We start from the raw sequence: 15291 nt of genomic DNA, 5'->3' as shown, positions 1-15291 counted from the left end.
AGTGTTCAGAATTATGAGCAAAAAGAAAAGTCTATGCATATAAGCTCAGATTAGTTTCCATAAAAAGTGCTTTTAACACCATGCTGCCGCTGAGCATGTCCGGTTTTAGCACTAAGCCTGTAAAATGAATGAGTGAGTGTTAGCCAGTATCCCTAAGCTTTAAATGTGCTCATGTATTACTCTAACAAAAGTGGATGGCTCTCTGTACTTAAAAAAATTGGATGGCATGTCGTCTGCTTTTGCCATACCAGTAAGTCTTGGCAGCAGAATGCTGAAGCAGCAGGTTCGGAGGTGGTAATGCGTGTATAAATTTGGGCTCGAAAGTACAAATTCCTTAAGACACATGGAGTAAAAATTCTTTATTAGCCTGTTTGTAGCCATAGATGGGTTTCTTTTTAGCTGAGCGTGTGAAAGGAGGTCCGAGGGATCTTGAGCTGGAAGTTTGAAAGATAATRATGGATGCAGGAATAGAAAGAGGAGGTAGTGCTGTGTTCCTCTCTGTGGGTCTTACCCAGTCTCACCCTAGACGTGATTCGTGGAGCAGGTAGAGCACTGTGCAGTGGGGAGAGGGAAGCTGGCTAGGGGCCAGTCCCACTTCAACCCCAGTTGGCGGGCCTGCTCGAGCTGGCGTCAGAGAAAGGCCCCTAAGGGTCATCTCTCCATCATTGTGAGTCGTTGAACCTCCCTCTAACTAGTGTTCTGCCCTTCTATGATGGATGGCACTTGAGGGACTGAAATTGTTCAGTTTGGGTTTGACATGTATTTCCTTATTTCCAGTGAGTCTCARAGGAATGAAACTGCTATGTCTTCAAGGCTTTCTCACAGACATCTTAGAATTCCCTGCAGGTTAAAGACTAGATCTGGTAAAACTTGAGACATCTTCTGTACAACAAAATGTAAAGCAGCAGTACCTTTWTTTCCCCTTCTTTCTTTCTTTCATTCTTTTTTTCTCCCATTTTGAAAGAATCAATTCCTAATTTGCAGTTTTGTGTAAACATGGTATATCACCGAGTCAATAATCTGCATGCCTTAAGCTAAATAAAAATGACTTGAATTAGTCTTGCTTTTCTTTATGACCAAGAATATTACTGTGTTATGCATTTAATGTGGCATATAAAAAATACTGCTCTCTTGCAGAGGATTAAAGAAAAACATTTTTTTCACTTGGATTTGGCAGAGTTTTTGATCAGTGTCACACTTTTTTATTATTATTTCACCAATTCCACCCATCTCTGCCTTTTAAAACATTAAGGCTTACTCTCCCCGAGTTACCCCCAAAAGAGTTCTTGTTCTCGAGTCAGTCATTCTATAACTCTGACAGAATATTGCATGACAATGTAGCTGCTGTTCTCTGGGATCTACACTCTAATTAGGCAGCACGTGTGACTTGATTCCTAAACCTTGGCAGTTTTCTTCCACTTTCAAACTGCAGGCATGTGGGGGATGGCATGTGATGTCTTTCTAGCTTTTTAACAATCAAAAATTCTACTTATATTTCCTTTTACTAAATTTCCCATTTGGGTCACTCCCATTTAAATGAGTATGCAAAGGTCTCAACACTTGACACTAATGAAACTGTGTCTAGCCTGGAAATAGGGTAACCAACATAGTCAAAACTGCCACAGACACAGCATGAACAGATGGTGAGGGAAGAAACTTTATTGAAAATAAAAAGAATAAGGCAAAAAATGCATCTAAAGCTTACTCTTGATTTACACTGTCTTTCAGTCTCCTATTGGTATTTTGTTGTACTTGATTACTTCATTCCAGCTCACAGACAGTCATGTTTATGTTCACTAGGAGTCTTGGGTACCTGCATTTTACTGAATTGTCACAGGTGATCACCACACCAATCAAGCAGAGAGCTCACATTTATTTATTTATTTATTTATTTATTTATTTATTTATTTATTTATTTATTTATTACTTTTTGCCACTGCCCCAAAATAAAGAAAGAGAGGAAGATGCTACTTTAAGCACTGTAAGTGAAGCAAGGATGTCTAGTTCAGATGAACTACTAAATACCAATTAAGTGACACAATTGCCCATTTTTAAACTGTTATTAAAAAAGACCGATCTTTATTATACTTTCTATAAGGCAATGTAGATTAATAATGCAATCATTTTATTTTATTCATTATCAAGCTACCAGTTGACAAGTCCTATTTTACTGGAACTGGCTGGGTACCTTACAGATTTCCCTATAACAAGGTTTGTTATTCTGATCTCATTCTGAGACAGCTCCCCCTCCATCTATTTTATTATTTTATTTTTTATTCCCCCTACTCGCTTCTCCTTTTGAGGGTGCTGGAATCTGGTTCCTATCTCCAGTGATTGCTATGAAAATGGGGATGTACCCTCTAGACAAGTTGCAAGTCTGTTGCAGGGCCACAAAGTGAAACAAACAAGCATTTGCACTCTCAGCCACATCTATGACCATTTGAGGGTTAATAGTGCAACATGCKTGCTTTTGGTCTGTGGAAGGAAACCAGAGTACATGGGGAGAACTTATGAATGTATGGGGAGAAAAATGAAAACAGAAATATCCAGGCCAGAAGTGATCCTGCAACCTTATTGCTGAGAGGGGGCAGCTCCAAACACTTTCCAGCCCTGATACCTGTGGCGGTTATTGTCTGTTTACACCGAGTGACAAAAACATACCATTTGGCTTTTGTCTTCATGTTGTAGTGAACCTATATTGAACCATGACCTCAAAACTCTGGTACATATTGAACCACAATTTCTGTGTACCATTGGCATAGCACAACTAGATTTAAAGAATAAGGTCAGCTTTTAAAAGAAAAAACAAGATCTCAAAGCTCAGACATGCAAAGTGACCCATACCCAGACAACTGTTTTGTGGTTGACCTATTTTGCACTTACAAGCATTAAATTTTAATTTGATTATCTTATAATGAAGTGTGTGTGTGTGTGTGTGTGTGTGTGTGTGTGTGTGTGTGTGTGTGTGAGTGTGTGTGTGTGTGTGTGTGTGTGTGTGTGACACTTGTTATAAAACATTTATATTGCTTTTGTACAGCTCCTTTATTTTGCTGTAATGCAATGAAAAAAAGTGCAATCTTTACTTGGACAGATAATTGCACCATATCTGAGAAAATAAAATAAAATAAAATAAAATAAATCAAGCTTAGTGTGCTGCATGCATTGTTTTTTGTTTTGTTTTTTGGAGGATTTCAGCAATATAAAAGAACAGAAATGTTGACAATAGCCTTCCAAATGATTGCAGTTGAATATAACCTATCAGTAAGAAAACAAACCATGGGAGGGAAGAATCATGCTGGCCTCCAAAGCTGCCTTGATGACCATCCCCACCGTCTTCTGGGATTTGCAGTAAATCCATTTTTAAACATTAACATTTACAGTTTGCATTAAACACTTTACATTCAATGCTGATCTTGAGCTCCTGTGCTATTTCCTCTTTACTCCTAATGAAAGCTGTGGAAGAAAAGCTTTTGCTCCACAGAGGCCAAAACAAGCAAAGAGCAGCACAGGAAGATTGCTCCTGTCCTGCCTTTTATGCAACACAAAAGATTTTTTTTTTCATATTGCAAAATGCAAAATAAAATTTGAATTGTTCTGCTCTAAACCCATGGCTGTATTGTTCGAAGTGCTGCAAGAATGGAGCTTTTCCTCCGACTGCCTCAGAGTGTTGACTTTTCCGGAGAATTGTCAGCAACTCTCATATCTGCTCTAAATGGGCAAATAAAGCTTTGCCTCTCCGGGGCGGTTATTTAGCTGCTGCATGGGCTGCTTACACGACTCTAAAAATCGGATTTTGTGAGATTACGTTGATATTTGTCCATATTGGGCATGGAAATTATCTACCTCCTGTGGTGGTATTATCTAAATCTAAAAGTATTTTACCACACTCACTGCTTTGTATCACTTGTGCAGATGGGCCAATGCATGGTACTTTGATATAAATCTAAGTTTTATTACTTGGCTTTTTAAAAAAAGTAATTATATGATATGACTAAGTGATAAATGTATAGCAATAGTCCTTAGGCAAAGTTGTATATTGCACAAAATGGAAAAATAAGGCTTAGCATTGCCTGAAATATTACATATTGCCCACCACCTTTTATTCCAGTGTTTTAAAATGAAATCCTATGTTGTAAAATGACAGATCTGCAGTTTCCGACCAACCTTAAAAATAACATCTTGCACAATATCCTGCAATATTCATAAATGCCACACTCATATGTTTTGGATGACTCTTAGCTAAAGTACACCATCTTTTACCAGTATCTGTAAAATAGACTGAAACATAGCCTTTTTTATTTTTATTTATTTATTTTTTATGTGTCTGTTATGATAAATAGGCTGTGGTGGCCATCTTAAAATATATTAACTGCAATGATCACTTTCTAAGGGTTTCAATAACATATGCGACCCATCACATAGAACTGAGGATAATGTCACTAAATGGTATGTGGAGAAATAGGCAGCTGCAGTGCTTTGGTTAAAATGTTTGCAACAATTACATTTTGTAAAAAAAATATAATGAATACCTTATTTACCTAATTTCCATCTGGGATCAATAAAGTATTTTATGGAACCTTTTGAAACAACCATCTGAAAAAAGGGGATGATTTTGAACCAAAAAGTCTTATATTTTTGTCATTTTCACTGTAAATTAGCAAAACTTGTTTTTTTTTTTTTTTTTTTTTTTTTTTTTTTTTTTTTTTTTTGTTTCCAGCTGGTAAATCTTAATATCCAAATGTTGTTTCAGGTTTCCTCTTTAAAATTACATCACAATGTCCTCATTAGGATAACCTAAAATATGATTCAGACCAAATATCACTGATTTGAAAGAGCGATCAAGGTATTATCTCTGGAACCACTCACAATATGTGGACGATCCAGGTATCAAAATGTAGGAATCTGAAATTGTGCTTTAGTCATTTTGAACAAATTTGGTCAAATCTTCTGTTGGTTACTGGTTTATAAAATATTTTGCTAACAGACAGAAAGTGATGACTCCAAATAGGTAAGGGTGACCTTTTAAATGAAGGACTTAAGCAATATGTTAGAATGTTTTAGGGATTCGTTAAAGCTTCCACTACACAAGATTTTTGGAAAACATATGTAACATTGACTGTTATTTTTATTTTTTTTTATTTTATTATTTTTTAAGTGGCTGTGGCAACAAGCTGTGTGGGACTGACTTCAAAAGTTACCAAGCATGAACTCGCACAAACACAAGCAAAAACATCACAACCAAAAAACATTGCTAGAGAATAAAGGAACTCTCTCAAACTGTCCACTAATTTTATGATCTGTTCAAAAACCTGTTCAGGCCTGGGCTAATTAACAGCTAATGTTAGCTCTTGCAAGTTTCACACACCAGACCGTGGGGATCAAAGGCATAATTAGCGATGGGACAACATCCTGATCGAAAAGGGAGGAAGAACAACAAATGAATCATGGAAGACATCCATTTAGCTTGTCAGAGAGATCAGTCAGGGAAAGATATTGAGCATGAAAATCATGCATAAAAATATCCTCTTGGGGAATCAACAGCAAATAGAATAATGCATTATTTGATTTGAGAAGATAGAGATCCCGTAAAAGGAAACCATAGATTTTTATTTCTTTCAATAATGAAAATAGTACTGGTAATGTGCCTTTTGGGCCATTAATATATTTTGCACACTCAAAGAGGTATCTTCAAGAAAATACACTTGAAGGAAATAAACAACTTGAATACAACAAAGATTGGGAGATTAAAGTCTGAATGCTCAATTTTGTATCAGCTTGTACAGAATGAAACATCTTCTACATCTAGCATGAGACCATTGAGAGCACCCACTGTGAAAAGGACCAAAGTAAGGGTCTGAAGCAGACAGAGAGCTTCAAAGMRAAGGACAAAGAAAAAAAAAAGAAAGAATAAGACATTCAGTCAAGATGGGGGGAAAAAACTATAAAAAAACAACATTTGGGTTTTAGACGAAAATAGACAAGTGTCTCTTCCTCTAAATGTCAAACAATAATCAGACTGAGCTGGCTGATGAAACAACGCTCTGCTTAATTATCATGACAAGATTTTCCATCAAATTGAGCTCAAAAGTCACACAAACAAAAAAATCATTTTTGGTGTTCACTTTTATTTTTCAGCATAGCCTCTCACCAGACTTCTGACWTACTCTCTACAACACAAACACAGCAGAGTAAACCAATCTGATCAGCTTGAAATAGAGTCTTGTTGCATGCAAACGTTCTTTTGTTTTAAAGCAAATATGCTTCCTTCTCTTTCCGAAACCTGCAAAACTTGCGATGGACTCATACCCTTATGGAGAAAATCTTAGCCGGTGTAGCGCTGACTTACAATGCTACAGTGAGAGGATACGGTCTATATTTCCTTGAGCACTTGTAATTAAATTACACAGAAAGCCGAATGGGAAATATGTGGTTTCCTGTTTCAGTAGTAAGAGAAAGGCAGACAGGAGGTAGCAGAATGAACCTAAATTTAATTAGCCAGGCAAACGTAAATATAAGATTGCAAAAATGTTTTGTCAATTTGTCAATTTTAGTTGCCTTTACAGTAATTTTCACCATATTTAGTCTTGAATGCTGCAGTGTTGTACAYCAACACCCAATGACAAAAAATGTAATTGTACACTTGTCGGCTGCTTTACAACATTAACACTAATATTTAAAACATGCATCCGATTTTTTTTTTCTAAAACAACAATGTAATCCTAAAACTTGTTTGTTTAATACTGCATTTTTAATTCAATGTGGAATAGCCCATATAGGCTTTAAATGAACAGCATTAGTAAAAAATAAAATGAAATAAATAAAAAAAAGCTTTCAATAGCCTGAAGAAAACACATAAAACTGCTAAATTTAGAATGGCTCACTGATGGCTGACTTATGCTACTGAGGCCCATTGTGCACATTTAACTAAACACCTGAAGCACTTCTGTAATAATTAATACGTGCCACGGATTAAAAAAAAAGGTGCCACAGGTTTGTGTAAAAAATATTTAGGGAATGTTCCTTTGCAGATTTAAATCTTTAAAACATGGCCAAGTCACACTGCCCTTTAAAATGTTATGGTAAGAAAATGCAAAACAAGTGAATTACTTGGAGCTCATTTTGTCAACTAGAGAAACAAAACTGGAGCTGTTTGAACTAAAGAATGCTCTTGAAACACAAGATGATGACCACTGGATGATGGCTGAACCTTTAATTTTCAGAAAAAAAATATTAGTTCAAGTTTTTTTTTCTTTTCTTCTTTGCATTAGCAGCTGCTCAGAATCAATACCTTTTTGTTGTGAAGCTTCAAAATGCAATTTCCAGTCAGTAATTGGCCGGCAAGCCAAACATGTAGCTGCGGTCAGGGGCACAGAGCTGTTCTCCACTCATGCATTTAACAAACACCTTCGCACACCAGCGGAGAAACGATTAGATTACTCACACAAGGAGCTATATCATCATTGAGCACACTTTTCTCCCTCCGGTTCTCCACCAGTGTTTTGAATCGCTTTTATCTGCAAAATGCCTTGTGCACGTGTCACATTTTGACAAAGCCTTAGTGTTGGTTGACATATCACACTGCATATCAGCTTCTCGATTGGAGGAGCCGGTGCATAGCGTGATCTGTCAGCAGGTGCTCAGGCTTTGTCAAATGRGCTGATACAAAAGGCAGTCTTCAAATAAAGGGGAAGTCTGAAACAAAATGGTGGATGGTGAGACATCTGACAGGAGGTGCACGACCGAAGCAGCAGCGGTGTCGTTTACCTGATGCGCTTCTTYCAGATGCGTCCACTCATCAGGATTTGTCAGCTAGACGCTTGCCTCCTCAGGAAGCTYAGGAAATTCAGATTTCTCCGATTGTGTGTTTCAAACCAATCCTTATCRGGCCATCACCCTCAGCAGACAGCTCAACTGTGAATTGATTAACCTGTTTTCACTAAAACGTTTAACCTTTTCGCACCTCAAAATCACCGAATTCCCATCACGATTGTCTAAGAGTGATTCATTCAGGTTTTATTTTGTTATTTTTCAGATGTAACAACTTTTCTGGGACAGACTTCTCAGCACCCAGCAGGCTTTTAAAAAAATAGAGACCAATTATCTACAGAGCTACACTAAAACTATTGTAATGATCTGCACCTCTGTAAGCTAAGGTGACAAAGTTTRCTGCACATTAGACTATTGCTGGTGGGAATGTTAGAGTGCATTTTCGAAGGTTTCAAACATCCCTCATTGTTTTCCCGGGTTCCATTAAAACGAACAAGGAAAATGTGCATGTCAACACTATGTTTGTGCACTTGTAGCAAGTTTCTTTCTGGTAAAAAAAAAATAGTTTCCCTTCCGCGGGGGAACGGATAAAAAAAAGAAAGAAAAAGAAAAAAAATAAGGTAGCTTCTGCTTGCTGTGCTTACTGAGAGTAGTTGAATAACAAGACTTGACATGTCACAGCTAAACAAATACAAAACCCTGGTTTCTTGTTGTTTCCCTTCGTGGAGGATGACAACAGACTGCAGCTACACCCAGTTTTCATCCAGAAACCCACCACAGATGCGCACTATCACCACTGCTCAGAACTTCTCTACTTCATAGAACTCGTCGCAGGGGCAACAAATACCCAATTTGTACCTATCACACTCTTAAATGTGAGTAGCTGTTTCCCCACCACCAGCACCCTGTTAATCCTGCCGTGGGGTCTCTCACATTTGTCCGCCATCGATCATAGCGGTGCGGCATGCACGCTGGAAAGCAAGCCGGTGGGGGGAGAGGTAGCATTTGCAATCAAACAGAGAGGAGCAGTGTGAAATCTCAGGAAGAGGCAGCTTCCCCCATGCCCGTGGGCAGGGGATCAGACGAGGAGGAAGCCTGCCTCAGACACTCAACACCTCCCACTGGCACTCTGATGCAAGCAGCATGCAAACCCACCCCTCACATGTATCTGTCAGCCGGTGGGTTCAGCTCCATATGCACCCCGACTCTGCAGCTCCACTGTGGAGTGCACGTAACGCCGCTGAAGTCAAGGTGAGTTAAGAAGCTTTCCTGAGGTCCAGTGTAGGTGCTGGTAAGACGGAGAGAAGGTAGAAATGATCATTCTTTTAATGATGTTGCTGCAAGAAAGCAGATGGAAGTGACCCATACTAAAGGTGAAAGGAGGTGCAATATGTCTGAGTAAACAAGGAGAATTGTGCTGTGCAAAGAGGAGGAAATGTCAATGAGTTACTGAGTTCCAAAACTAAATCACAACCTCTCAAAGTTAAGTCAGTCCATTTCAACTATTACCCTTAATTTACACTACATGCGTTCCAGCCCCGCTCCTCTCTGGTCCAACCTCCGCAGCAAATACGCATCCATTATAATCGAAGAGTGTGTGTACACTGGCTTCGCACGGCGACGGCGATCCGGCAAAATTAGAACAGATCCTATTTTTGCCGGATGCCGGAGCTGCGCCGGAGTCAAATTTTAAAGATTACGTCACACCAACAGGAAAATAAACGAGCACAACATCCGCATTTTCAAAATAATACACTTTTAGGCGGGATAATTTGTCAGAATAATGTCAAAATTGCAGCTATATTAATAAATATACAGATATATTTCTACACAAAGGCTGTCAGAATGTATCATTCTGTTTGGGAAACAGATAAGAACATGTATCATGAAACATAATGTGTACACATGATGTGGATTTTATTTTGAAATCAGAAATTTCAGAAAGACGACATCGAGGCAGTTTCAACATAGATATCAAAAGCGTTTACATCAATGTTTTCAGCTGTGTTTGGAGGTCTTCCTTCACAGGATTAATTATTTTTTTGCTGTAACTTCCACATTTATAACTGAATTTATCGCATGATCTCCTTCCTGCACACTGTGTCTGACCAGAGTGGAGCAGGGTCTGTATAAATTGAGAACCAAACGAACAGCTGTGACCTGCGCACCGCAGCACAGCGGAGCAGAGACGCATGTAGTACAAATCCGGGGTTAGACTAATAATGCTGTGATTAGACCATTTGTACACTGTTGACTCTCCGTGGACAACATGTGGAATTCTAAAGTTTGAAAGGGTAGATTATTGAGTAGAAGCAGATGTATGTCAGGTATACAGGTAAGTACAGCTAGCGTCCAGGGTTGAGTGAGCATTGTCCATGGCTGCTCTTTCAACCAGAGCTTGACTCATTTCTTCATCATACAGTACCAAATATTTAGACAATGATTATTTCATGCCTYCATGGGAGTGTTTTTATTTTCAGACCAGGCAGGATTTTGCCGCACACTAAGTGAGCTCCAACACCATTACAAACAGCTAATGGCCACAGCAAAACACAGARGCACACGTATAATTACCAGTATTGATCCTTTTTGTGAAAATGGATTTGAGCGTGACAGAAAGGTCAGTGCAAGCAAATGTACAAACTTGTGCTCGGCACGAATGGTACATCCCTATCATAGCACGCTGTCAGAGCAYCACAATAACCGACTCATTAAAAATAAACGTTTGAGAGGAGGTGGCAAAAAAGAACCGCTGTGATGTGACGTGCATAAATGGAAATTACATACACTAAAGGATGTTAATGATCACATGTAGCAGCACAGCAGCTTGCAGCTGAATCCGTCTTTTCATCTGTTAAATTGTCTGTAGAGAACAGATTGTTTCTCAAAGGCCCATTTTAAATAAAACCAAATAAAATGTGGTTAAAAACTCGAACCGACAAGGTAATGGCCTACAAAATCGCTGGCACGAGAGCGTCTGTGTTCTCTCTCGATGACATGTGATTTGTGCTCTGGCACTAGTGCAAAAATAAATAAAAAAATAAAACAAAAAAATGACATGACTTTGGCATGCTGCTTGTGTATTTAGCTGTCATGACTGATTTTCTGCCCCTTGATAATGATGAGCAGTGTTCAGTGTGAATCCTTGTCACTTTAGTGCAGAGTGTCATATTCCTTTCTTTCCCTTAGTGTTTATTTAAATAAGTTCAAACAAGCTTTTTATCTATCTATCTATCTATCTATCTATCTATCTATCTATCTATCTATCTATCTATCTATTTATTTTTTGGCACATTCAACATGAAATCAGTAATTTTGTACATAGAGTTGTATCAACCAGTCTTCACATTTTATTCTTTTCTCAAAGCATATAGTTGTGGGCCAAATGTCGTTACACCAAGTTCAGAAGAAAAAAGTCCCTACAGACTGTCCTGGCTCATGTTCATGTTGTTTGTCACCAAATATGGGCCAGGACTGGCAATGTTTATGTTTTTAAGATGGCATGCCACAGTGGGCCAGTCGTGGTATGGTTTATGTGTTGCTGGCCCATGCATGGACCACATTTGGAAAACCACATCTGAGTCGTCATTCGTGTTTTTTATTTTTTAAWWTTTTTTTCGTAGAACTGAAAGATGTAACAGAGATCATACATTACAATGAAAATACAAGCACTGGCAAGCTGTTTACTTGAAGCAGAGGTTCCCCAAGTGGGGCACATGCCACCTAGTTTTTAAACCCCTTTTGCACAGAGAAGCATTTTTTGAAGATTTATTTATTTATTTATTTATTTATGAGAAAAGAGTTGTAATATTATGAGAAAATATTTAAAAAAAATAATGTTACAACAAAAAATATTGTAATGTTGTCTTAAATGCTTATATCATGATACATTTTTCAGCCACGTCATCCAGCCCTAGGTGGGCATATAGGATATTACTTATTTATATAATATTTATTAATTATTTACATTGATTCATTCAGTTGTTATTTTTTCAGCCAGTCAAGACATTTAATGATGGTAACTCAGCTGATCTAGTATCAGTGTAATTATAATAAATTTGAGAAGAACAAAAAAGTCTGAAGACAGCAGTACAAGCAAATAATAGCAATAATTAAAAAAACAGCAAATCAGAGTTGACTCTGACAGTAAATGCCAGAGTTTTCTAGCAAGGCAATGRAACATGTAGAGCTCACAGAATGTATTAATGACTATCAGCTACCACCACATCAAATGTTAGTCCCATATCAATAAACTACTTACATTCATTTGCTTATGCTGGTTAGCTGTGGTTGACTATTTTGAATTGGATTAATTCCAAATGGCAATCAGTTGTAGACGTACATCTGATCATAATGTTTTAGGAGTTTCAATAAAACTTGTTCAGTGGTGATTTTCTTTTCTTTTCTTTTCTTTTCTTTTCTTTTCTTTAGAGAGAAAAAAATCACCTACGTTTAGCCTGTAAAGTGCCTACATAAAATGCATGCAGTTCACTGATCTGTAGATGCAGTGTTGCTCCGATTTTAGCACAAGGCCTCACAGTGAAACGTAAACCTCCTGAAAGCTGTGAAGAAGTTTTAATCAAGTGTGAAATCCGTTTGGGGTAGATGCCCACATGGCTGTGCTTGTGCTTAAACAGCACACTCCTCAAACCTTCCTCCGACTTTCCTCCTTCCTTCTGCAAGAAAAGCAAATTTTCAAAGGTTTAGGCAACACTTGTAGCAGAGRGGAAACAAATAAAACATCACACATGAAGAGGTACACATGCACACACAAAAATACATTGTGTCTTTGTTTCCTGCAGCTCTGTTTCACTTTTCTTATTATAAATTAAGCAAAACAGTATAGTCGTTCGTTTAGAGAGATTATTAGCTAAATGACAATGACCTGGTAAACAGAAAGAAGCATCCTAATATAATTAGGCATGAAAAAAGAGTGCATTGCCCAACTGTGAAGTAAATGCATTAAAGAGCCTAAACATCTAGCTATTTAGGATTACAGGAACAATGAAATTAACTGCAACAATAGCTCACACTATGCATTCTTTTCCATCCAATTATTATTGCCACAATAAACAATGAGACATTTGTATATGGATTACCAGCAAGAAATAAATAGGTGCTGATGGGGACAATGAAATGAAAATATATACCCACCATTATGTCCTATTTAAGCAGTTAAATCTTAACACATGTGCTGTCTCTTTCTCTTTTTATTGAAGGAAGCCTTGGTGAACCAGATGCAATTTTTTCCACCATCAATAATCTGACATTTTGTGGGCTAATTATCTTGCCAGTGATCATGAGTACAATACTGATGGTATGTCTCTTAGGCTTACTGTCAAGCTGGCATTCCCTTTGTTAACTATGAACTCTTGTTTCTGCCTCCAGTATGTCATCTCTTGTGGTCACATCATTCAACATATTTCGGCGTGCTGTGCGGTGCCCTCAGCCCCTCTCCGAGAATACATTTCCTTTCAGTCACACACCATCCTGTAGCCACGAAACAAGACGGAGCATCCGTAATGGACATGGTGCTGGCGGTTGTGGGGAATTAGAGCAACACATTTATCACAGCAATCACAAGTTTACATGTCAGTAACATCACAAATGCTCGCACCCGAGTCGCCCGCTCCCTCTCCCAGACATCGATTTGGCCGTCCCAACATGGGTCTAACGGGATTAAAAAAAAGATAAATTGAGTGGTATTTCCATTTAATCTGTGCTGTATGTTCAGCTTGTCAACAGGTGTGCCGCTCGGCAAGTCTGTTGCCTGCCAGCTGCACATTCATGGTGAACAAATAGATCAGTTCCCTGGTGCAGGATTTGCTTTCGGATGCCTGTGATGCACTCGAATGATAGCTAAAGCATACTTATTTTGGAGCTTCCGCGGCTTAAAATGAGGTCACTGGGTTGTGGACCCATTTATTTAATTAGGAAGAGTTGAATAAAAAATGGATGATAATCAAGGGCAGGGAACTCATTTCAGCACTGTCAATCAATAACTCATTCAGCAATGTTTTTTTTCCTCCTTTACCCTAAAGGATCCAGCTATTCCCTTTGTAACTGAACTCTGCATGTTGRAGTATGAGTGGTTGGTGTAATTTGCTTTTTTTTTCCATTTTTTTCCTTGTGTTGATACATGTTTGATGCACCATTCGCAGCGTGCAAATCACATCAAATAGAAATATATTGCTGTTGAACATATTAACAATGTGATGATATATTACACATATACCAGACGAACTGCTGTGGGATACTTCGAAATGACAAAGGCACAGCATGTCGCCTCTTGCATCTACCACACCAGCTTGTGGACGACGRACACTCATTACACAGTGCATAGCGACAGCTACATAGCAACTGCTGCCGACTGCTTAGCAACAGCTGCAAAGACCTCAAATTGGGCGGGGGGATTCATGGATTCATGGGGTGATTCTGATGACACCATTTCTGTTCTCAAATGCCATTTTTTCCTAACTTTTTTTTCGATGATTATTGCGCAAATGTGTATCAGTATGAGGCTCTGTCTGAAAGTGTTGTTTCCTACTTGTCCACAGACATTCGCTCCCTCCCTGACGTGGCAATGACTGGAAACTGCACGACGGAATGCAGCGAATTGGGTCACTCAGATGCCTGCTGGATGCCTGGGCATCCCTCCCCCGTGCGCAAGACCAGGAACCCCCCCAAACTCTCCACCTTCGTGCCTTARCAGGAGAGAGGGAGTCTGGGACGCCTGGCCAATGGAAGCGCCAGACTGGGTGGCCAGGAGCACCGCTCGCACCTTCCGCCTTCCCGCAGTGCCTACTCCAACAGCGGTCATGATGCCAATCTGGACTGCCCCTTAGAGGAAATGCCCTTAAGTGTAGCCTCTGAGTTCCCGCCCACGTCCCCCTCTGCCCACACTCCGAAACGAGAAATTTACCTGTGAGGAACATATTCATCTGATTATTACATAAAGGGAGGAAAAGTACACCAAGTTCAGAAGAAAAAAAAAAAAACTACAGACTGTCAGTACGCTAAAGCCAATGGCCGTGTTAAAAAGAAAAGAAAAAAAAATTGGCTGTGCCTCATTCAGTCATCGGCATGAACACTTGTCATTACTGACTTCAATTATCAATTCATCAGCAAATTTATGAATGATTCCACAAAGTTAATTAATGCACTCTCTCGTTTATTTATTCAAAACCTCAAGGAAAACCATCCAGACAGTGGAAAGATAAGAAAATGCAAGTGGTAATAGCTACAATAGAAGCTAATTATTGTTGTAGTTAGGCAATGCCCATTCTGTGAAGTGATCCTTTGAATTTGAAAGTGGTGATCAGTGCTCTTGTGCCATAGGTCTAATTTATTAGACGGCAAATCTGGCCATATCAAAAGACGTAACTTTTATGACCAAGAATTAAAGAAGATGGTCGTTCTTAATGTACAGAGCTGTAAATACATTTGACTGGTGTGTTCTACATATACTTTTGTCTGGCATAAACTGAGAAAAATMCCTCTGAATTTGTTTGCATATTTAAGCTT

The 15291-nt window shown here is 38.7% G+C and overlaps 1 protein-coding gene across 1 annotated transcript in view; it reads left to right on the top strand.

Moving 5' to 3' along the window:
* pcdh1a (protocadherin 1a) overlaps nt 1-14766 on the top strand; it is a 101379-nt gene extending 86613 nt beyond the window's left edge. The window contains 1 exon segment of the mRNA XM_014011011.1: nt 14325-14766. Coding sequence (XP_013866465.1) covers nt 14325-14695 — 371 coding nt within the window. The 3' untranslated portion in view covers nt 14696-14766.
* The last annotated feature ends 525 nt before the right edge of the window (nt 14767-15291 follow it).

Source organism: Austrofundulus limnaeus, unplaced genomic scaffold (assembly GCF_001266775.1).
Source record: "Austrofundulus limnaeus strain Quisiro unplaced genomic scaffold, Austrofundulus_limnaeus-1.0 Scaffold76, whole genome shotgun sequence".
NCBI classification, from domain to species: domain Eukaryota; kingdom Metazoa; phylum Chordata; class Actinopteri; order Cyprinodontiformes; family Rivulidae; genus Austrofundulus; species Austrofundulus limnaeus.
This window is presented reverse-complemented; position numbering and strand designations above follow the sequence as displayed.